Source organism: Microcaecilia unicolor, chromosome 1, assembly GCF_901765095.1.
Source record: "Microcaecilia unicolor chromosome 1, aMicUni1.1, whole genome shotgun sequence".
NCBI classification, from domain to species: Eukaryota; Metazoa; Chordata; class Amphibia; order Gymnophiona; family Siphonopidae; genus Microcaecilia; species Microcaecilia unicolor.
Genome location: NC_044031.1, coordinates 588,507,898 through 588,533,290, shown reverse-complemented (window position 1 = coordinate 588,533,290; position 25,393 = coordinate 588,507,898). Strand labels below are relative to the sequence as shown.

Here is a 25,393-nt window from a genome sequence, read left to right as displayed (position 1 = left end):
TAAGAGAAATCCACTATACAGAACCCCTCCCAACCAGCCTTTTATTCATAAAGACAACATTTTGATGAATGACATACCTCCCCTGAGATGATAAACTAGTGTAAATGCACTAAGATAATTCCATCATAGAGAGATCGGCATGGATTCTTATAGCCCTCTCTCTATCAAAGAAATCAGAGGTTGTCTTACTACAATTATTGAGATCCATCCCCCTCCCCCCAAAAAACCCACCCTAGGAGACCCCCCAAGACCTAGGACCAGCTCTACAAACTGTACTACAGAGTATTTAAAATAAAACTTTGAGCCCTAGGGGCAAGTGAAAAAATAACAAATTCCCAGATGGTCAAAAAACTTTTCTGGTATCTAAAGGACACACCTATCTCCCTCCTTTCTCATAACATGTGTTGATGTAGTAGATTTAACCACCCTCAAAATGGCGGGGAAGCAGAAGTGGTCCATACCTTAAGAACTGACCTTTTGCCAAGAAGTGCTGCCTTATGTAGAAATCTCCACTGTCCTCTTTTCTGAAAAGGGAGTGCCTAATATTTACCCAGTAAAAACCCAGCTGCTGAAAGGGGAATAGCAGAGTTCAGCTCTCTCCCCAGGTATCGGACAATCTGAGACCAAAAATTGCGTACCACAAAACAATCCCAAAATGCATGAAAAAATGAATTGGATTGGGATGTACACTTCAGACAAAGAGAAGTGTCAATGCTGCCCATGTGAAACAATTGAGTCTGAGAAATATATGTACGATACTTGACATTCACACAAGTCAGCCTCTGCTGTTAAATGAGGGATGCGGGCGACCAGGGTCACCAAATCTAATGTCTCTAGTGACCTATGTAGATCTTCTGCCCATCTACCCTTCACTTGCTCATTAGGACTAGTGGGAAGAATTTGTAGTAGAGCCTTATGCAGGGATGATACTGAGAGACTGTCTCAATCTTCCAAAGTAAAATAAATGAGCACAGTCAATCATAATGAGTTGCAGTCAAAGCTGTTCTAGCCAAAGAGTGAACATAGTAACCTAGTTGGTGATAGGCAAACCCATCCGCTAATTGAGTTGATATACCCTCCCCCAGCTATCTCAAGGGGACAAAAGAACCATCCGGATTACTACTAACTACTACTACTAACTAGCATTTCTAAAGCGCTACTAGGGTTACGCAGCGCTGTACAATTTAGACAATTTAGATTAAGTATATGCTCTAGTTGGGAAACACCTAATATCTCCCATCTCTGAAAATTATTATTCTCTTGACCTAGCAAAAAGTGCATATTGCCCTGGATAGGTAGAAGAGGGGAGGTATGCGGAGAGACATCCCATGCTTTCGAAAGGAGCTTCCAAAGTTTACGCAATGGTTTCAGCAATGTACCGTTCCACATTAGAACTGGCAATTCATTAGTAGGAACTTTTAACAGAAAATTAAAATGATAAGATTGAAGAAGTTCCCCTATCCTCTCAGTCCAAAAGCCAGACTCCCAGGTGTCTAGCGAGACAGGCCAAACTGTATTTATATAGAATACAGATTGGGGAAACCCCCTCCCCCGCCAAGGGCCCATTAAATAGACTAATGGGATCCTAGTTTTTTTTCCTCCCCAACAAAAACGAGATATACAGCTATAAAGAGTATGAAGATCTTTCCGCTGAAGTTTAATTGCATCATATATAGCCATTTTGCGAATTCCACCATTTTAAACAAATGAATTCGCCCATGAAGTCCTACAGGCAGTTCTTGCCAGCCATTCAATAAACCCATAGTTGAGTCTAATAGACGGGAGACATTGAGATCATATAGCTCAATAGGCCGCATGGACAAACGTATTCCAAGATAGCAAAATGAATGGGATGCCCACCGTAGAGGAAACAAATTTTCCCAATCTCTGCACACATTTTCTGAAGATGCAAGCACCAAAGGCTTTTGAAGATTAAGACGAAAGCCAGAATAATCCCTGTGTTCATGAAATAACTCAAGCAAAGCCTCTAGCGAACGCTGCAGCACAGTTGAGTGAACTAAGAGCTCATCTACAAAGGCTGAAATTTTAAAGGTTAGCGTTTCAAACTTCACTCCTTGTATCTCTGGATGAGCTAGAATTTCCCTAATAAGTAGATCCAAAGCCAGATCGGAAATGGAGCAGAAAATAACCCACTGACCCACATAATTGCCAACGGATTTGAGTAGAGGATCTGCACAGTCTTGAGAAAAGAACCCTGTAATACCATAAGTCTTGAGTGTTTTGAACAACAAAGACCAGTAGACCCAGTCAAAGGCTTTCTCCGCGTCGAAACTAAAAAGAATAGAAGGGATTTTACAACTGTTAGCTAACTCCAAGGATGCTAAAATCGTATGTAATTTTTAGTGACTGTCCGACCACAAACAAAACCTACTTGGGAATCCTCCACCAAACCTGGAAAGATCTTAGCCAATCGATTTGCCAACATCTTGACAAATAACATGGCTTCAAAATTTATCAGGGATATGATGCAGGAGAACAAGGGTCTATATCTGGTTTTAACAGTACAGTTATTTTTGCCATGCAAAGTGATTCCGGCATGGATCCATTCTGTATTAATAGTGTAAACATCTGCAATAAAGAGGGCCTAATGTAATCCTATAAGATCTTGTAAAATTTGACTCAAGAGCCATCTGGTCCCGGTGTCTTATTAAGGGCACAGCCACCCAGTGCCATGGCCAGCTCATCCTCCTGGAAAGTGCATTCAACATTTCTTTCTGAGATGGGGTTATCTTGTGGAGTTGTACGTTATCTAAATAGAGTGAGCTATCTAATGTGTCTTCATTTGGTGCCTCATAGAATGTTTCATAATAATTTTTAAATATAGCATTCATATCCCTATTAGAAGAAGTCTTACTTCCTATATCATCAGTCAGCTGTAATACCCTAGTAGGACCTCTGTGTGTTGTTATCAAATGAGAGAGCATTTTGCCACTTTACTACCATGTAGATATAACTGATATTTATAGTAGGATAGCGATTTAACTGCCCTCTGATGTAATAATGTACATTAAGAGCAGCCTGTGATGCCATTAGGGCCTGACTTGTTACCAGTGTTTGTTTTTAGTCCCCAGCACTATTTGTTCTTGAATAATCTGTTTTTCCAAATGTAAAATTTATTTGTGTCATAGACTTTCGGTGAGCTACATAAGCAACGGTCTGTCCCCGGAGTACTGCTTTGACTGCGTCCCAATAAAGAAGCGGTTGTATCACATGGGCTGCATTGTGTTGTGCATAGTCTTTCCATTTATCAATCAAAAAAAAAAAAGAGTGAAATGCAGACTCCACCTTCCCTGCCCCCTATTCCCAGGAGTCAACTTGAACATTGCCCAAATCACAACACGGTCTGAAATACCATAGGACCCTATCTCTGAGGAAGCTAAATTGAAAAAAGAGTGGGACACCAACAGATAGTCAATTGTCGATTGTGTGGCATGAGCTCTTGAGAGATGTGTGTAATCCCATTCTCCAATATGAAATGCCAGGAATCCACCATATCTGTCACATTTTCCAGGCAGGAACTGGGTTTGTGAGCCCTTGGACCACTGCCAAGGAGCGGCAGTGGCAGGCAAAACCACTCCACACAGGGATAAGGCAGAACTTTGACAGGGCCAGCTAGACTTCACCTGCGCTTGACCACCGTTCCTCAGGAGTTGAGCTCCTGAGTGCAGGTGGCCGGCAGGACTTACCGGACAGGGCCAGAACTGGATACGAGCAGGATACACACAAGGACTAGAACACACAGGGAGGCTAGGCAGAATACTAGACTAGGACTCTCAGACAGACAAGGGACAGCACTGAAAGCTGCAAGCAGCCACTGAAACAGGGAACAAACACAGATAGACAAGAGACAGAACTGAAAGCTGCAAGCAGCCACTGAAACAGGGAGCAAACACTGATAGATAAGGGACAGGACTGAAAGCTGCAAGCAGCCACTGAAACAGGGAACACAGACAACCTAGAACTAGACAAAGACATACAAACAATACTGGGAAACAAGCAATACAGAACACAAAGCTACACAAAGACTAAACTAGAATCAGTCAAGAATACAGACTATAATCTGGACTAGGCAGAAGTGCAGCAGCACCCAACATACCAGGGACCATAGACAATGCAAAGGCCAAGCAGAGAGTTTCCAAATGGCTAATAAGCCCAGAAGCAGCTGAGATTGAGATGCAGCAATCACCAGGCAGCTAAGGGTGTTGTGCAGGCTCAAACAAGACAAGCAAGTCTGGCAGGCCGGAAGATCTGGACTGGACTGGGCTGAAGTCTGGAACAAGAAACAGCACACAGACAATTCAATGCAGCCACCAGGTGGCGAGATGACTGAGAGCCTGAAACTTGGGCAGATTCGTAACAATATCCAAGGTGCTACACAAAAGAGGTAAACTCGAGACAGTTGGATTCACTAGTCATAAGTACATAAGTATTGCCACTCTGGGACAGACCAAAGGTCCATCAAGCCCAGCATCCTATTTCCAACAGTTGCCAATCCAGGTCAAAAATACCTGGCAAGATCCCAAAAAAGCGCAATACATTTTATGCTGCTTATCCCAGAAATAAGCAGTGGATTTTCCCCAAGTGCATTTTAATAATAGTCTATGGACTTTTCCTTTAGGAAGCCATCCAAAACTTTTTAAACCCCACTAAGCTAACCACCTTTACCACATTCTTTGGCAACGAAGTCCAGAGTTTAATTAAACATTGAGTGAAGAAGCATTTTCTCTGATTCACTTTAAATTTACTACTTTGTAGCTTCATCGCATTCCCCCTAGTCCTAGTATTTTGGGAAAGAGTAAACAAATGATTCACATCTACCCATTCCACACAACTCATTATTTTATAGACCTCTATCATGTCTCCCCTCAGCCATCATTTCTGCAAGCTGAAGAGCCCTAGCCGCTTCAGCCTTTCCTCATAGGGAAGGAGTGGCCTAGTGGTTAGGGTGGTGGACTCTGGTCCTGGGGAACTGAGTTCGATTCCCACTTCAGGCACAGGCAGCTCCTTGTGACTCTGGGCAAGTCACTTAACCCTCCATTGCCCCAGGTACAAATAAGTACCTGTATATGTAAGCCGCATTGAGCCTGCCGTGAGTGGGAAAGCGCGGGGTACAAATGTAACAAAAAAAAAGTCGTCCCATCACCTTTGTCATTTTCTTCTCCAGTAGGTTGGAAACGGTCCTGAGCAGGATCAAAAGCTGTCAGACTTGTGAGTTCTTGTACCAAGTAGAGCGCTGCTGAGCCCGGTACTTGGACCAGGTTCTGCTTGGTGGCTGGACAACCCCGGGTTTCACCTGTGTTGACCGCTGTTCCCCAGAGGTTGAGCCCGAAGGTGCGGGCGGCCTGCAGGACTTACGAGATGGAGCTGGAAGCGGGGTGGTGAACGCATCGGCTAGACAGGCAGCAGGCAAGAGAGTGATCCAGGTACAAGCAAAATCAATAGGCAGGCAGCAGGCATGGGACTAATCCAGGTACAGGTAATGTCAATAGGTAAACAACAGGCAAGAGAGTAATCCAGGCACAGGTAAAGTCAATAGGCAGGCAGCAGGTCAAGAGAGTAATCCAGCTACAGGCAAAGTCAGCAACGAGGGACAAAGTAGAGAAGAAGCACACTACTGAGCAAGTAGTTTTCGCCCTCTACACTCGACAGAAACGGCACTCATTAAAGTCTGTAATGACCTGTTTCTTGCCAAATCCAAAGGTCACTACTCCATCCTCATCCTCCTCGACCTATCCGCCGCTTTTGACACTGTCAATCATAATTTACTTCTTGCTGCACTATCCTCATTTGGGTTCCAGGGCTCTGTCCTCTCCTGGTTCTCCTCTTATCTCTTTCACCGTACCTTCAGAGTACATTTTCATGGATCTTCCTTCACCCTCATCCCGCTCTCTGTTGGTGTTCCTCAGGGATCTGTCCTTGGACTCCTTCTTTTCTCAATCTACACCACTTCCCTGGGCTCGCTGATCTCATCTCATGGTTTCCAATACCATCTTTATGGTGACGACACCCAGCTTTACCTCTCCACACCAGACATCACTGCGGAAACCCAGGCCAAAGTATCAGGCTGCTTATCCGACATTGCTGCCTGGATGTCCAACCGCCACTTGAAACTGAACATGGCCAAGACCAAGCTCATTGTCTTTCCACCCAAACCCACTTCTCTCCCTCCACTCTCTATTTCAGTCGACAACACCCTCATCCTCCCCTTCTCATCTGCCCGCAACCTCGGAGTCATCTTCGACTCCTTCCTCTCCTTCTCTGCCCATATCCAGCAGACAGCTAAGACCTGTCGCTTCTTTCTCTATAACATCAGCAAAATTCGCCCCTTCCTCTCCGAGCACACCACCCGAACTCTCATCCACTCTCTCATCACCTCTCGCCTTGACTACTGCAACCTACTCCTCACTGGTCTCCCACTTAACCATCTATCCCCCCTTCAATCCGTTCAGAACTCTGCTGCCCGTCTTATCTTCCGCCTAGACCGATACGCTTATTTCACCCCTCTCCTCAAGTCACTTTACTGGCTTCCGATCAGGTACCGCATACAGTTCAAGCTTCTCCTACTAACCTACAAATGCACTCAATCTGCAGCCCCTTATTACCTCTCTACCCTCATCTCCCCTTACGCTCCTACCCGTAACCTCCGCTCACAGGACAAATCCCTCCTTTCAGTACCCTTCTCCACCACCGCCAACTCCAGGCTCCGCCCTTTCTGCCTCGCTTCACCCTATGCTTGGAATAAACTCCCTTAGCCCATACGCCAAGCCCCCTCCCTGCCCATCTTCAAATCCTTGCTCAAAGCCCACCTCTTCAATGTCGCTTTCGGCACCTAACCATTGTACCTCTATCCAGGAAATCTAGACTGCCCCCAATTTGATTGACTGCACTTTTTTGTCCTTTAGATTGTAAGCTCCTTTGAGCAGGGACTGTCCTTTTTGTTAGATTGTACAGCGCTGCGTAACCCTGGTAGCGCTTTAGAAATGTTAAATAGTAGTAGTAGTAGTACTGAGCAAGTAACACCTACCAAAGTAGAAGCCAAAACAGAGTCCAGGAAGAGCTCAGCTGATAAAGTGCTGGCGTCTGACATCAGCAGGAACCAGCAGGGAGAAGGAGCACAGCCATAGGACAAGAGCAGGGGGAGGAGGAACTGGAAGACCAATAGGAGAGAAGCAAGGGAAGCCAGGCAGTGGTAGAGCAGACACAGGTGTGTGGAAGCAAAGCAATCAAGGAGCCTGCAGCCACTGTCTCTCTGAACAAGCCCAGAGAAGAACTACACACACATGGCTCAGGGCTGTGCCAGTCAATTATGCATGTCGACGGGACCCCGCACAGCCCGAGGACGCCACTTGCGTTGTGGAAGGGGACATGACAAAAGCCAAATTAAAATCCCCACCCATAATAATATCTGGTTGAGCAATAAAACATTAATCAACCTAGAGAAAAACCATTTATCATAAGAGTTGGGTGCATACACATTGCATAAAACCATTTGATGCTTGTTGATAGTCACTCGAGCTACCACAGATCGGCCTTCAGGCCCCTGAATGACCAAATGAATGTGAAAATCCATTGACTTCCTAAATAAGATGAGAACCCCAGCCCTCCGAGAGGCTGGGGAATCCAACACGGAGCCCACACACCATTTCTGAAATGTATGGTGTTCCAAGGAAGACAGGGGGGTCTCGTGTTTAAAAAAAAAGCTATATCAATTTTATGACGATGAAGAAATTCTAAAAAATTTTTGTCTTCTAATTGATGAAGTCACTCACCCCCTTACCGACATTCCACAATAAAATCTTTAAAGGACTCATTTAATTCCTTTCGCTGTTATGTCCATATGAATAGGTTCTGTATGTGGAACAGCCCCCCAGCCCCAGGTCGTCCCACCTTCACTAAAGGACAGTGTTCCCAACATCTCAAGAGGTCTCCGGTGAGGAAAAAAAATACCACCCATCCCTCCCCCCAAATCCCACGTTTCTCCCTCTTTACCCTATCCCTTATTACTAGTAAATGTCGACCACCCACTTGGTGTTGAATATGGGAGCTACAGTCTCCCCCTTAGAGTCTCATCCATTATTTCCAGGGAACAGTGTACCAACAAAAAATCCAAAAGGTTGCATATCTCTCTCTTCCCACAGCCTCCAAATGCAGTCAAAGATGAATAGTATTTAAATAATCCAACCTGTGTGTCATCCACCCATTCTATCCTCAAGGAGGAAACCGCGACAGCATTAGTAGTAGCACCTAGAATATTTCACTGCTATGCCTCTATAAAGATCTTATCCCACAATAATTATAAACATACTGATTATGCAGGTTTAAGGGAAGGAAGCGAGCAGATTAAGCGCCAATATGAAACTCTGAATGTGAGGTAGTACCCACAGGATGGCACAAGTTAAACAAATATTATAACTCTTATCGTTCCCCTCCCCCCCCCCCCCCCCCCCCCTCGGTCGTCATTTTTACCATAGAAAACATAAAATAATTTAGGATGGTAAGATTTCTATTCCCCTCTTGCCCCATCAATGTTATCATTAGCCCTAAACCTTAGTATCATGATGTCATGACCCCTACCTCATCGTAAGCAGCGTCCTCGCGTTGCGCAGGGTCCCATCGACACGCACACTTGACTGGCACAGCCCTGAGCCATATGTGTGTGGTTCTTCTCTGGCTGCAGGCTCCTTGATTGCTTTGCTTCTATGCACCTGGGTCTGCTCTTCCTCTGCCTGGCTTCCCTTGCTTCTCTCCTATTGGTCTTCCGGTTCTTCGTTCCCCTGCTCTTGTCCTATGGCTGTGCCCCATTTTCCTTGCTGATGTCAGACGCCAGCACTTTATCAGCTGAGCTCTCCCTAGACTCCTTGCTTTGGCTTCTACTTTGGTAGGTGTTACTTGTTCAGTAGTGTGCTTCTCCTCTACGTTGTTCTTCGTTACTGACTCTGCCTGTACCTGGATTACTCTTGAGTATGCTGCCTGCCTACTGACTCTGCCTGTACCTGGATCACTCTCTTGCCTGCTGACTGTCTGGCCTTCACATTCATCACCCCGCTTCCTGCTCCATCTCGTAAGCCCTGCAGGCCACCCACACCTAGGGGCTCAACCTCTGGGGAACGGTGGTCAGCACAGGTGAAACCCGGGGTTGTTCGGCCGCCAAGCAGAACCTGGTCCGAGTACCGGGCTCGGCAGCGCTGTACTTGGTATAAGAATTCAAGGTCTGACACATGAGCAGTTGATAAAGTGATAAGTACAGATTAGAATATGGCAGACGAAGTAGTTAAGTAGGTCTGAAATTTTTCAACCTACCGGTCTTCAGTGCAAGTCTTATGTGGCATTACCAAATGTAATGGGAATTCCATCGTCACCTGTCTCGTTATATCTCCATATAGTTCTGGTCCTGCAATATCCCAAATACCTGTCTGCAACTTCATTAAGGAGGCGAAGATGTTAAATTAGCCACAGACTGTGAAGCGTTAGATGTAGAGTTCAAAACATGCGTGGCCTCATTATGAAAGATCCGCAACTTTTCTGAATATGCCACATTGAAGAGACTGTGGCTCTTTACTAAATCTGTGCAGATAGGGGTGATTGTTTTCCATGCTGCAGATACCTCTGCTGAATAATCTTGAAAACAAAATACTGTATGATCTCCATAGTCGAGCTGGTTTCCGCCACGTAGCGCTTTTAGGATATCAAATTTATGTACATAAGTAAGCGAAATATGACTACTCAGTCGGGTTGAAGAATCATGCTTCTGCTCCATCCGATGTGCTTGTTAAATTAGCAGAAGGCCAGTAGTACGCAGCAGAGAGTGTCTACCAACCATGTTTCCAAAAATGAATGTAAGTTGGGTTCAGGAAGTGTCTGTGGGAGGTTTCCATAAGAGAAAGAAAGGAAAAAGGGGGGGGGGGGGGGGGGGAGAGAGAGAAACCGTTCATTCACATACTGTGAAAACTCCCACGGCCTCTCGGGGGCCAGAGGATCTTGCCTGCCTGAGACCGGCTGTTACACCCACAGGATTCCTGTCCCAAGCTTGTAGTCCATGGGAGTCCTCAGGGCAGGCTTAAAGAAGTCAACTCAAAAAAAGTAAAAACCAATAAGTTCCTTTTATTTTCAGGGATTGAGAGTCCAGCAAGTTCAAAAGAAATACAGCAGCCCTTCAAAACAGCCTTCCCCTGTTTTTCTCTCAGGGCACACGCCCGGCAGGGGTAAAAAGCAAAAAGAAAACAACTCAAGCCCTGCTGTTTTTAGAACCGGGGGGGGAGCCTCCTTAAACAATCCCAACCGGCCGGCTCTCCTGCTCACCCCTCCCCTCTCTTTGGGAGGGAGGTGAGCGTCCAGTCCACAGCTTCAAAAAAAAAACCTCTGCAACTTGCTCCCTCCTGGCTTTTGAAAACAGCTCAAATAAACACTTCTTCGTGCCTTAGCACTCAGTTCAAAGCACCCAGTTTCCTGTAGTCTGGGAGCAGGTCACTTCGGGGGAGGGAACACTCCCCTCCTCCACACCCTAGCACTCCTTTACACACAGTTCAAACATGGACTGAACCCTTGTTGGGGAAAGGGAAAAGATCCCACCCTTTCTGGGTCACTCTATTAATGCACTGATCCTCCTCCCTCATGACCCTTTCTCTTTCCCCTTTGAAACCCAGCTGCCATACAATGAGTTCACCTGCTTTTTCAGCTTTTTTCCTAAGGAATGAGCCCAGGCTGAGAGGTCCATCGGCCCCTCTGGGTTCTCCTCTCTCCCCCTCTCCTCAGCCTCTTGCCATTCCATGGGTTCCTCGTCCCACCCACTTTTCAGCTGGTCCTCGTTCGCCTGATTACCCTCCAGGGTCCCCGCCCTTGCCTTGTCAGAGTTCTCCCCTGGGACCTGCTGGGGAAGGTAGTCTCTATACCAGGGCTTGCGCCGGGGCTGCTGGGTAGTGTAGTCTTTTTCTCTCCTCCATTTTTCAGGGGGCACTAACCTTTCTCTTCTCTCTCTCTGGGGAAGTAGTAAAGGCAAGGCTCTGTTCTGTCTCCTTTTGCTCTTGAGCCTCCTCACTCCTTCCCCTTCCCCTTCCACTTCCATCTGCTCCACTCCTTCACAATACATATTTCTTCTAGACCAGAACGTCATCCACCAGAGACTTTATCCTAAATAATTCTTTCTACTAACTCTTGGAAATACAGCACCAAGGTTAGTATTCACACCAACCTACCTTGTGGATGATTCAAATCTGCTTTTTTTGTGTATTGCCTTTTTTATATATTGCCTTTTAATATGCCATATATGTAGACGGTTGTTTTCATCTTTATTGTTGTGCTCTGGATATCCTTTAATTACTAACTGCACTGTAGTGATTGTATTTGAATTTTTTTCATCATACATATATTTGTCACATTGTTTTTTTGTATTCTTATATATTTTATATTTGTGTATATATATATATACACACCGTGCAATCCGCTTAAGCGCAAGGGTCTTGGACCAAAGAAATACATGCAGTTAACCGGAGCGTGCACTTAACCGTTCTGACCCAAAGAAGCTTGACATCTGATAAACTGTTTATTATACGTACAGTATACAGTCTCCGTTAACTGACATTAGGCTTACTTGACGTAATCAGTCATAGTCCTCTGTACACTCTTGTGTCTGTGAGTTCCATAGGCTACGTCTGTCAGGTGGTAAAAACTGTCATAGCATTGACATCCAGGGGCCTCCAGATAGGCCCGCACGGTGTTCAGACTCTCCAGCGCTCTTGCAAAAGTGACAGGAGGTTGTTGAATTTCGTCAGCTTGTGCTTCGCTGCTCATTTCATCATCAGCCGTTGCCTGCATGTAGGTACATATCTGGACATCAGTGCTGTCGTCAGCTGTTTGTAGATCATAATCAACAGCTACGTAGCGATGAAACTCCTCTTCAGTAACAGCGGCTGGATGTCAATAGCCTGTTCATCTGACGCATTTGCAACAGCTGCATCTGTTTCGTCCCTCTCCACATCCTTAACAAAGCTTGCCAGCTTCTAACAGTTCACAATGGTTGCCTGTGTAACATGATTCCAGGCTTCTTTCTGCATATGTAGGGAAACAACAGTGATAGATTACTAGCCAGTTCAACAGCACGTTTATCCTTGCCAGTCTGGTCATCCATAACGCTCATGAGACGACGTAGCACAAGAGCCCGATAATGTTTTTTGAAATTGGCTATTATGCCCTGATCCATAGGTTGAATCAGAGAGGTAGTGTTTGGTGGCAGGAAGACCACCTTGACGTTAGACAGCCTGACATCATCCCTGTGTGCAGCACAATTATCACAAAGCAGCAAAATCTGACGCTTTTGTGCCCACATTCTAGCGTCTAACTTCTTTAGCCACTGCTTCCAAATTTCCCCAGTCATCCATGAATGTGCGTTAGCCTCGTATGACACAGGAAGTCGCTTAACTTTCTTGAAGCAATGGGGCTGTTTGCTCTTTCCAATGATGAGGGGTTTCAACTTCTCACTCCCATCCATATTGCAGCAAAGGAGGATTGTCAGTCGGTCCCTCAATGTTTTACCTCCAATAGTTTCGGCATATTTGAATGCAGGTGTTCCATCAGGAATCACTCTCCAGTAGAGACCATTTTCGTCAGCATTGAAAATGTCACGAGTTGCAAACTCATTCAAGATGGTAGGAAGAACTGAAACAACCCAATTTTCAGCACCAAAGTCATCAGTGTCTTGTTTTTCACCATGCTGTTTCTTGAATTGTATGCTGTTCCTCTCCTTCCATCTTTCCAACAATCCAACAGTGGCTTTCAATTCAGTTAGTCCAAGACTTTCAGTTAGCTAGTTAGCTTTCTCCATAAGCAGTGGACCACTGGCAGGAAACTGCTCCTGACTTGAGAAAACCACCGAAGAAGAGCATCTTCTACCTCCTCACATTTTCCCACCCGTTTTCGTTTCCGTTGTGGATTTGTATTGTTTTGCCAGTCTTCCAGAAGCTGGTCTTTCTGCTTCAAGACACGTGAAATTTGACTGGGATTAACACCATATTCTTTAGCAATAGATGCTTTACTTTGTTTGTTTTCTAATTTTTTAAGAACTTCTATTCATAAGTACCATACTGGGAAAGACCAAAGGTCCATCGAGCCCAGCATCCTGTTTCCAACAGTGGCCAATCCAGGTCACAAATACCTAGCAAGATTCCAAAAATGTACGAAACATTTTATACTGCTTATCCCAGAAATAGTGGATTTTCCCCAAGTCCATTTAATAACGGTCTGTGGACTGTTCCTTTTGGAAGCCGTCCAAACCTTTTATAAACTCCGCTAAGCTAACCGCCTTACCACATTCTCTGGCAACGAATTCCAGAGTTTAATTACACGTGAAGTGAAGAAAACATTTATTTGATTCATTTTAAATTTACTACATTGTAGCTTCATCGCATGCCCCCTAGTCCTAGTATTTTTGGAAAGCGTGAACAGACGCTTCACATTTACTCGTTCAACTCAACTCATTATTTTATAGACCTCTATCATATCTCCCCTCAGCCGCCTTTTCTCCAAGCTGAAGAGCCGTAGCCACTTTAGCCTTTCCTCATAGGGAAGTCATCCCATCCCCTTTATCATTTTTGTCGCCTTTCTCTGCTCCTTTTCTAATTCCACTATATCTTTTTTGTGATGCGGTGACTAGAATTGAGCACAATATTCGAGGTGCAGTCACACCATGGAGCGATACAAAGGCATTATAACATCCTCATTTTTGTTTTCCATTCCTTTCTTAATAATACCTAACATTCTATTTGCTTTCTTATCCGCAGCAGCACACTGAGCAGAAGGTTTCAACGTATCATCAACGACAACACCTAGATCTCTTTCTTGGTCCGTGACTCCTAACATGGAACCTTGCATTACATAGCTATAATTTGGGTTCCTCTTTCCCACATGCATCACTTTGCACTTAGCATTCGTTCAGCCAGTGTTAAAGTCTTACAGTTCTGCTGGGATGACGATCCCGGTGTACGCCCTAACAACATTCTTTCACTTATTCTGCCTGTGGCAGTTAAAGAGGCAGTAAATTTGAAATCTCGTTGGTTGTCACGCGCCAATTGGCTTCCATATTCCATGCATGTTCTTATGCAGAGTCTTTCCTGCAGAGGAGCGGTCTTGAACCATACATATAAGCGAATCTTGCACTTATCAGTGGTGCGCTAAACCGAAGTTTGTCCCCACAGAAATTGATGGTGCCAAAAATGGGACCGAAGTACGGCATGCAGTTAAACAGAGCATGCGCTTATGCAACATGCACTTAAATGGAGTGCACTGTATATATATATATATATATATATATATATATATATATATATAGTAGATGACGGCAGAAAAAGACCTGCACGGTCCATCCAGTCTGCCCAAGAAGATAAATTCATATGTGCTACTTTTTTATTTGTACTGTCCTCTTCAGTGCACAGACCGTATAAGTCTGGCCAGCCCTATCCCCACCTCCCAACCACCAGCTCTGGCACAGACCCTATAAGTCTGCCCAGCACTAGCCCCGCCTCCCAACCACCAGCTCTGCCACCCATTCTAGGCTAAGCTCCTAAGGATCCCTTCCTTCTGCACAGGATTCCTTTATGTTTATCCCATGCATGTTTGAATTCCGTTACCGTTTTCATTTCCACCACCTCCCGCGGGAGGGCATTCCAAGCATCCACCACCCTCTCCGTGAAAAAATACTTCCTGACATTCTTCTTGAGTCTGCCCCCCTTCAATCTCATTTCATGCCCTCTCGTTCTACTGCCTTCCCATCTCCGGAAAAGGTTTGTTTGCGAATTAATACCTTTCAAATATTTGAACGTCTGTATCATATCACCCCTGTTTCTTCTTTCCTCCAGGGGTATACATGTTCAGGTCCGCAAGTCTCTCCTCATACGTCTTGTAACGCAAATCCCATACCATCCTCGTAGCTTTTCTTTGCACCGCTTCAATTCTTTTTACATCCTTAGCAAGATACGGCCTCCAAAACTGAACACAATACTCCAGGTGGGGCCTCACCAACGACTTGTACAGGGGCATCAACACCTCTTTTCTTCTGCTGGTCACACCTCTCTCTATACAGCCTAGTAACCATCTAGCTACGGCCACCGCCTTGTCACACTGTTTCATCGCCTTCAGATCCTCAAATACTATGATCCCAAGATCCCTCTCCCCATCCGTACCTAGCAGACTCTCACCGCCTAACACACACTCCTCTCTTGGATTTCTACTCCCTAAGTGCATCACTTTGCATTTCTTCGCATTGAATTTTAATTGCCAAACCTTAGACCATTCTTCTAGCTTTTCCAGATCCTTTTTCATGTTTTCCACTACCTCCAGGGTGTCCACTGTGTTACAAATCTTAGTATCATCCGCAAATAGGCAAACTTTACCTTCTAACCCTTCGGCAATGTCACTCACAAATATATTGAACAGAATCGGCCCCAGCACCGATCCCTGAGGCACTCCACTACTCACCTTTCCCTCCTCCTAGCGAACTCCATTAACCACAACCCTTTGGCACCTGTCCGTCAACCAGTTCCTAATCCAGTTCACCACTTTGAGTCCTATCTTCAGCCCATCCAGTTTATTTAAGAGCCTCCTGTGGGGAACCGTGTCAAAAGCCTTGCTGAAATCTAAGTAGATTACGTCTATAGCACGTCCACGGTTCAATTCTCCGGTCACCCAATCAAAGAATTCAATGAGATTCGTTTGGCATGATTTCCCTTTGGTAAAACCATGTTGTCTCGGATCTTGCAACTCATTTTCTTCCAGGAAATTCACTATCCTTTCCTTCAGCATCGCTTCCAATACTTTTCCAATAATCGAAGTGAGGCTTACCGGCCTGTAGTTTCCCGCTTCTTCCCTATCACCACTTTTGTGAAGAGGGACCACCTCCGCCGTTCTCCAATCCCTCGGAACCTCTCCCATTTCTAAGGATTTATTAAACAAATCTTTAAGAGGACCTGCCAGAACCTCTCTGAGCTCCCTCAATGTCCTGGGGTGGATCCCATCCGGTCCTATGGCTTTGTCCACCTTTAGTTTTTCTAGCTGTTGATACACACTCTCTTCCGTGAACGGTGCTATATCCACTCCATTCTCAAATGAACTTTTGCCAGTCCATCGTGGTCCTTCTCCCGGATTTTCTTCAGTAAAAACAGAACAAAAGTATCTATTTAGCAAATTTGCCTTTTCTTCATCATTATCTACATAGCGGTTTGCAGTATCTTTTAGTCTCACAATTCCCTTTTTAGCCATTCTCCTTTCACTAATATACCTGAAGAAATTTTTGTCACCCCTCTTTACCTTTCTAGCCATTTGTTCTTCTGCTCGCGCTTTCGCCAGACGTACCTCTCTCTTGGCTTCTTTCAGTTTACTCCGGTATTCCTCCCCCGTGTTCCTCGTCTTGAGTTTTTTTGTATTTCTGGAACGCGAACTCTTTAGCCTTTATTTTCTCAGCCACTTACTTGGAGAACCATAGCGGTTTCCTTTTTCTCTTGCTTTTATTTACTTTCCTTACATAAAGGTTTGTGGCCCATTTATAGCTTCTTTCAGCCTGAACCACTGTCCTTCCACTTCTCATACGTCCTTCCAGCCCATCAGCTCCTTCCTTAGGTATTCCCCCATTTTACTAAAGTCAGCATGCTTGAAATCCAGGACTTTGAGTTGTGTGTGTGTGTGTGTATATATATATATATATATATATATATATATATATATATATATATATATATATCTGTGTGTGTGTTTGTGTGTGTCTGTACGTTGCGAACCGTATGAAGAGAAACAGGTGATGTTACAGACATTCAAATATTTGAAAAGTATTAATCTGCAAACAAACCTTTTCTGGAGACAGAAAGGTGGTAGAACTAGAGGACATGAAGTGAGGTTGAAGAGGGGCAGACTCAGGAATAATTTCAGGAAGTACTTTTTCACAGAGAGGGTGGTGAATATGTGGAGGGCCCTCCCGTGAGAGGTGGTGGAGATGAAAATGGTAATGGCATTCAGACATGCGTGGGATAAACACAAAGGAATCCTGTTTAGAAGAAATGGATCCACAAAATCTTAGCAGAGATTGGGTGTTGACACTGGTAATTGGGAAGCAAAACCAGTGCAGGGCAGACTTCTACCATCTACGCCCTGATTGTGACTTAATATATAGGGATGGGCTTGAGTGTAAATTTTAAGGGGCTTCGAAGTTAGCTTAAGAACTTTTAGTACAAGAAGAGTGCTGGGCAGACTTATATGGTGTGTGCCCTGAGAATGGCAAGGACAAATCAAACTCGGGTATACATATAAAGTATTGCATATCATATAAAATGAGTTTATCTTGTTGGGCAGACTGGATGGACCATATAGGTCTTTATCTGCTGTCACTTACTATATTATTTTGTTTTTGTGTGTCTGTATAGATTTATATATATGTGTGTGTATGTATATGTGTCTATATATATATATATATATATATATATATATATTATATAATAAAACACACCTCCAACATTCTGACGCTGACTGCATGGCTGAGGCATTCCTACTCTCTGTATCCATCTCCTGAATTGACATCACGTACTTCCGGGTTCGTCACAAGCAGAAGTGACCAACCACATGAGGTTTCTCGGCTTCAGAATGTTGGAGGTGCATTCTATTAAATAGGATTGGTCAGTTCCTTGAAGCACAGCCAGAGCTCAGCGTCCTGCACAGTAACGCTCAGACACCAAAGAGAGAGGGGGGGCCTGACACCAGAGAGAGGGAGGGAGGGGGGCCTGACACCAGAGGAGGGGTATCTCTGTCACACACACACTCTTTCTCACAGTTAATGTCTTTCTCTCACTCTCACACACTGTCTTTCACACACTCTGTGTCTCACATTCACTCTCTATGTGTCACACACTCACCCACTCTCTTGTTCTCATACACTCAGTCTCACAGAGAGTCTGTGTCTCACACACACTCTCTCTCACACACACTGTATCTGTGTGAAACACACACACTCTCTCTCACACAGTGTCTTCACATACGCACTTGCACACACTCTCATTCTCACACACACACTCTCTCTCTCTCACAGACACACTCGCACCCAGACTCACTCTATCTCTCTCACACACACACACTCGCACATTCACTCTCTCTCTCACAGACACAGTCACTCTCACATACACACTCCGAGGAAAACCTTGCTAGCGCCCGTTTCATTTGTGTCAGAAACGGACTTTTTTTTACTAGTGTGTGTATATATATGTATAGATATATAGAAATAGATAGATAGATATAGATATACAGATATATAGATTTATATAAACATATATGTGTGTGTGTTTAATGTATATGTGTGTGTGTGTATATATATATATATGTTTGTGTGCATATGTGTGTGCGTTGTGTGTGTGTATATATATATATATATATACACACATATTTATAAAAAAATAAATATTGATTTTAGTTGTTTTATGGATTGTGTTTAATAGTATGAAGAAATAATTGTTAGAAATATTATTTATTTAGTTGTATAGTTGGAGTTCAATGTTTAATTTTTGTCCCTATATCTCAAAAAAGGCATAACGGAATTAGAAAAGGTTCAAAGAAGAGCGACCAAAATGATAAAGGGGATGAAACTCCTCCCATATGAGGAAAGGCTAAAGAGTTTAGGGCTCTTCAGCTTGGAAAAGAGACGGCTGAGGGGGGGGGATGTGATTGAGGCTACAAAATCCTGAGTGAAGTATAGCGAGTAAAAGTAAATTGATTTTTCTCTCTTTCAAAAAGTACAAAGGCTAGAGGACACTCCATGAAATTACATGGAAATACTTTTAAAGCAAATAAGGGGAAATATTTTTCCAATGAAAGAATAGTTGAGCTCTGGACCTCATCGCCAGAGGATGTGGTAACAGTGGTTAGCGTATCTGGGTATTAAAAAGATTTGGACAAGTTCCTGGAGGAAATGTTCATAGTCTGTTATTGAAATGGTCATTGGGAAAACCACTGCTTGATTTGGGATTGCTGGTAATTGGGTTTCTGCCAGGTACTTGCGGCCTTGATTGGCCACTGTTGGAAGCAGGATACTGGGCTAGATGGGACCATTGGTCTGATCCAGTATGGCTATTCTTATGTTCCCTTTCCTACATTGGCTGCCTGTCTCTCCTCTCCCGCGGGTCTGTTCTCTTTTGCTACCTTCCTCCTCCCACCCCTTGGGGTTCTCTCTCCAATTCCACAAACTTTGTGGTTGCTGACAGCTATTAGAACAGGTCTTCCTCTCTTCCTCTGCTCATCCTGAGGCTTTCTTCTGCCACGTCCCTCCCGCAAGGCAAAGGGAAGTCACATCAGGACCCCAGGGATGGCCCTGTGACAAATATAGAAGAATCAAAGAACCTCCGCACGGGTAAACACAGGCAAGCACACACAGTGAAGGTGACAAGGAAGATGATGGTAAAAAACGTCTTTTGGACTCAAAGAGTTCTCATCAAAAGTTTATTACATCTTTTACCTGAGTTTGTCAGAGTTTGATGACGTTGCAGTCTAGATGAGTTAGATAGAGATTACTCCCTCAATGTTGATACACAGTACATAGTAGTGTTTTCATAGATCATAAAAGTAACAAATTACAGGGACTGCTGAAGCAGGCTTTTGTGGTCGAAACACAATTCGTGTCGAGTCCAGTGTTTGCGTAATAAACTTTTTTTTTGTCAAAGGCAGCCAGAAGCTGGAGAGTCCCATGTTGTAAGGATTTTAGTATTCTTCTTGTCCTCTTAGAAAACAAAAGTAGTTACCTGTAGCAGATCTGTACTTTGTTCTGCTGTTCTCCATCTGTTACAGATAAGCAACTTAGGAGAAAAAAAAGTATAAACAACAGTATTTCAAGTGTAATAAACCATAAACCATATTACAAAATATTGAATTGTGAAGCTTTATTCCCTTAGATACATTTTTAATGTATTTAATGTGCGTAGTTCTATAACATGAAACATTTACAATATCTTTATTCTTTTTATTTTAGATAATAGAACATATCACTTTCAGGCTGAGGATGAACAAGAGTACATAGCGTAAGTATATTGTCTACTTTGTAATGTATTGCAAGTAATTTGTTTTTTTTCAAAACAACCATATGTAATCAGGATTTCTATAATAGGTACAACATGGCAGAAAATCTTTACTTAAAAATATAAACAGTTTACCTGTTAAGCAGTTCAAATAAAGTGAGTGCAAACCTTTATTCCATTATTACTCCTGGGGGAATTTTGCGTAATGCAGAATTTGCACAGCACTCACCATCTTCGCAGGCTGTACAGAATTCTGCCTTTCCCATGCAGAATTCTGTGCAGTCTGCTGTTGTGATGCACCTCAGTTCAGATGCTCTGTTTCCAGCTGCCTCCCTCCCACCACGCCAGTACTGCAAAAGGTGGAGCTGCACCTTGTGCTGCTTCTGTCTTCTCTGTTGCTTTGGTCCCCAGTGGTTCCTTTAAGCCAAGCAACTGTACAAAGACCTGCATGACTTAAAGGAACAGTCGGGCCAAAGATGGCAGAGGAAGCACTACGATGTGAGACGTGCCGCTCCTCCTCTTTCCGTACTGGAGTAGGGTGTGTACAGTTAGGCAGGGCAGAGAGTGCCTGGAAAAAAGGTGGATGGAATGGGGGGGGCTAGAAAAAGTTGGATGGAGTGTAGGAATGGGCCTGAGTCTGATAAAAGATGGATGAGGTATGTTTGTGCACACCATAGGAAGATTGTAGGAAAATGCATGGAGTTGTGTATGTCAGGGGGTGGGGGGAGAGCTGGAGCAAGGTGAGTGAGGTGGCATGTGCCATGGTACATAGGACTGCAGCAAGGTGGACACGGAGGAGTGCGCCATGGGACAGGGAAGGGTTGGAGCAAGATGGATGTGTTGGGGGGGGGGTGTTATTAGAGGATGAGGGCTGTCAAAAGGTGGATGGAGTGTATGTGCAGTGGGGATTGGGGCAGTGAAAATTAAGCTGAGGGTTCTCCTGGGGGTGGACATAACAGGGGTCTTGCCAGCAGTTAAGGAATGAGAGAACTCGATAAGGCATAGTGCAAGTAGAAGGTAAAAAATAGATGATGGTGGAGGAGGAGGAGAAAAACTGAAAAGTATTCACCCTGGAGAAGGGATAGAGAAGACTGGGGACTGAACTTATCAGGGGGAAACTACTGTGTTAATAGGGGGTGGGGTATTTCATGCCTGGGGGGGGAGAAGCTAGCTTTTATAATGAGGGGAATTCTGCAGAAGAAAATTACAAAAACAAGTGTGCAGAGACTTTTTTTTTTTTGATGCAGAATTCCCCAAGGTGTACTTTATTTATTCCAAGGGGAATTTGCTATAAACAAATTACAGTATCTGTGTACAGTATATAATCAGTACCTTTGAGTAAGGATACAGTAAAGAAAGAAAAAAGCTAATATTCAGACTGCTCTTTTGATGCAGTTGGACTTAAGTTCCACTTTTGATCTAGTAGATCTTGATATTTTATTGATGAAATTATATTCTGTTGGAATTACAGGAGTGGAGCAGTACCTAATGGTTAGTGTAGTGGCCTTAGAACTAGGGGAACTGGGTTCCATTCCCACCACAGCTCCTTGTGACTGTTGACAAGTCATTTAACCCTCCGTTGCCCCATGTTCAAAATAAGTACCTGTATCTAATATGTAAACTTCTTGATTGTAGCCACAGAAAACGGGTATATCAAATCGTTAAGTACATAAGTATTGCCACACTGGTACAGACCAAAGGTCCATCAAGCCCAGCATCCTGTTTCCAACAGTGGCCAATCCAGGTCACAAATACCTGGCAAGGTCCTGAAAAAGTTCAATACATTTTATGCTGCTTATCCCAGAAATAGCAGTGGGTTTTCCTCAAGTCACTTCAATAATGGTCTACGGACTTTTCCTTTAGGAAGCCGTCCAGACCTTTTTTAAACCCCACTAAGCTAACCTCCTTTACCACATTCTCTGGCAACGAATTCCAGAGTTTAATTACACATAGTAACATAGTAGATGACGGCAGAAAAAGACCTGCACGGTCCATCCAGTCTGCCCAACATCTTGTGTATACCCTACTTTGATTTGTACCTGTCCTCTTCAGGGCACAGACCGTATAAGTCTGCCCAGCACTATCCCTGCCTCCCAACCACCAGCCCCACCTCCCACCACCGGTTCTGGCACAGACCGTATAAGTCTGCCCAGCACCATCCCCACCTCCCAACCACCAGTCCCGCCTCCCACCACCAACTCTGGCACAGACCGTATAAGTCTGCCAAGCACCATCCCCGCCTCCCACCACTGGCTCTGCCACCCAATCTAGGCTAAGCTCCTTAGGATCCATTCCTTCTGAACAGGATTCCTTTCTGTTTATCCCACGCATGTTTGAATTCCGTTACCATTTTCATTTCCACCACCTCCCGCGGGAGGGCATTCCAAGCATCCACTACTCTCTCTGTGAAAAAATGCTTCCTGACATTTTTCTTGAGTCTGCCCCCCTTCAATCTCATTTCATGTCCTCTCGTTCTACCGCCTTCGCATCTCCGGAAAAGGTTCGTTTGCGGATTAATACCTTTCAAAATTTGAACGTCTGTATCATATCACCCCTGTTTCTCCTTTCCTCCAGAGTATACATGTTCAGGTCAGCAAATCTCTCCTCATACGTCTTGTAACATAAGTACATAAGTAATGCCATACTGGGAAAAGACCAAGGGTCCATCGAGCCCAGCATCTTGTCCACGACAGCGGCCAATCCAGGCCAAGGGCACCTGGCAAGCTTCCCAAATGTACAAACATTCTATACATGTTATTCCTGGAATTTTGGATTTTTTCAAGTCCGTTTAGTAGCGGTTTATGGACTTGTCCTTTAGGAAACCGTCCAACCCCTTTTTAAACTCTGCTAAGCTAACCGCCTTCACCACATTCTCCGGCAATGAATTCCAGAGTTTAATTACACGTTGGGTGAAGAAAACCTTTCTCTGATTTGTTTTAAATTTACTACACTGTAGTTTAATCGCATGCCCCCTAGTCCTAGTATTTTTGGAAAGCGTGAACAGACACTTCACATCCATCTGTTCTACTCCACTCATTATTTTATATACCTCTATCATGTCTCCCCTCAGCCGTCTCTTCTCCAAGCTGAATAGCCCTAGCCTCCTTAGTCTTTCTTCATAGGGAAGTCGTCCCATCCCCGCTATAATTTTAGTCGCCCTTCGCTGCACCTTTTCCAATTCTACTATATCTTTCTTGAGATGCGGCGACCAGAATTGAACACAATACTCAAGCTGCGGTCGCACCATGGAACGATACAACGGCATTATAACATCCTCACACCTGTTTTCCATACCTTTCCTAATAATACCCAACATTCTATTCGCTTTCCTAGCCGCAGCAGCACACTGAGCAGAAGGTTTCAGTGTGTTATCGACGACGACACCCAGATCCCTTTCTTGGTCCGTAACTCCTAACGTGGAACCTTGCATGACATAGCTATAATTCGGGTTCTTTTTTCCCATATGCATCACCTTGCACTTGCTCACATTAAATGTCATCTGCCATTTAGCCGCCCAGTCTCCCAGTCTCGTAAGGTCCTCTTGTAATTTTTCACAATCCTGTTGCGAGTTAACGACTTTGACTAACTTTGTGTCATCAGCAAATTTAATTACCTCGCTAGTTACTCCCATCTCTAAATCATTTATAAATATATTAAAAAGCAGCGGTCCTAGCACAGACCTACTTCGGAGAAAATACAAATACACCATAAAACAGACCAAAAGACTACATTACAAAACAATAATAGGACCAAACTACAAAGACACACATAAACTCTTCAACCTTGTGAACAAACTGTTAGACACCACACCAGTTACAAACAACGGCAAAGATGTACCAGATGTGGACAACCTTGCGAAATACTTCAAGGAGAAAATTATACAACTATGACTCAAAATGCCTGCCAGCCCTATTGAGTACGCCACAATTTTAGATTGTCTAGACCCAGAAGAAGGAACATACCCTGCAGACAGAACATGGACCGAATTCGAAATACTATCAGAAGACCTCATCTCTGAAACTCTCAAAAGATATGCCAAATCCCACTGCAAACTAGACACGTGCTCAAATAACCTCATGAAATCTGCTCCTCAACAATTAATAACAGACCTAACGAGCCATGTGAACTTCATGCTACAAAATGGACTTTTCCCAAAAGAAAAAGGAAAAATCTTACTCACCCCAATTCCTGAAGACACAAAGAAAAGCACGAGTGAAATAACCAACTACAGGCCAGTAGCATCCATACCATTAATAACCAAAATAACCGAAGGAATAGTAACCAAACAACTTACAAACTATCTAAACAAACACTCAATACTGCATGACACCCAATCAGGATTCCGGTCGAATCATAGCACAGAAACAGTATTAGTCACCCTTATGACCAGATTCAAACAAACAATTGCAACTGGCAACAATATACTCCTCCTACAATTTGACATGTCAAGTGCCTTTGATATGGTTGACCAAGGAATCCTATTACACATACTCGAATACTTTGGCATTGGAGGAAATGTCCTGAATTGGTTCGAAGAGTTCCTAACCCAACGTTCATATCAAGTCACATCAAATTCGACCACATCTAAGGCATGGACAACTGAATGTGGAGTACCACAAGGATCACCTCTCTCACCAACCATTTTCAACTTAATGATGATCCCTTTGGCAAAACTCCTATCAAACCATAACCTTAACCCATATATCTACGCTGATGATGTGACAATATACATCCCCTTCAAACAAGACATTAACGAAATCTTCAACGAGATTGATCAAAGCCTACACATCATGAACACATGGGCGGATGCATTTCGACTGAAATTAATTGCAGAAAAAACTCAATGCCTGATTCTCACCTCTCAATACAACACAAAATAATTCACAACCATAAACACACCAAACCTGAACCTTCAAATCTCAGAAACGCTAAAAATCCTTGGAATCACTATCGACCGCCACCTAACGCTTGAAACTCACGCTAACAACAAAACAAAAAAGATGTTTTACAGCATGTGGAAACTAAAAAGGATAAGACCATGCTTCCCAAGATCCGTCTTTCGCAGCCTAGTGCAATCCCTTGTGCTCAGCCATTTGGATTATTGCAACTCACTATACGCAGGTTGCAAAGAACAAACACTGAGGAAACTTCAAACAGCCCAGAATACGGCAGCCAGACTCATCTTTGGAAAGCCAAAATATGAAAGTGCAAAACCATTAAGAGAGAAACTGCACTGGCTTCCACTCAAGGAACGCGTCTCTTTTAAAGTATGCACATTAGTCCACAAAATCATTCACGGCGAAGCCCCAGCCTACATCTCTGAGTTGATAGACTTACCACCC

The 25,393-nt window shown here is 44.0% G+C and overlaps 1 protein-coding gene across 2 annotated transcripts in view; it reads left to right on the top strand.

Annotated features, from left to right (window-relative positions):
* ASAP1 (ArfGAP with SH3 domain, ankyrin repeat and PH domain 1) overlaps positions 1–25,393 on the top strand; it is an 803,986-nt gene that overhangs the window by 467,986 nt on the left and 310,607 nt on the right. For both annotated transcript variants that reach the window (XM_030219214.1, XM_030219206.1), the window contains exon 15: positions 20,006–20,054. In XM_030219214.1, coding sequence (XP_030075074.1) covers positions 20,006–20,054 — 49 coding nt within the window. The remainder of the gene's footprint in view (positions 1–20,005; positions 20,055–25,393) is intronic.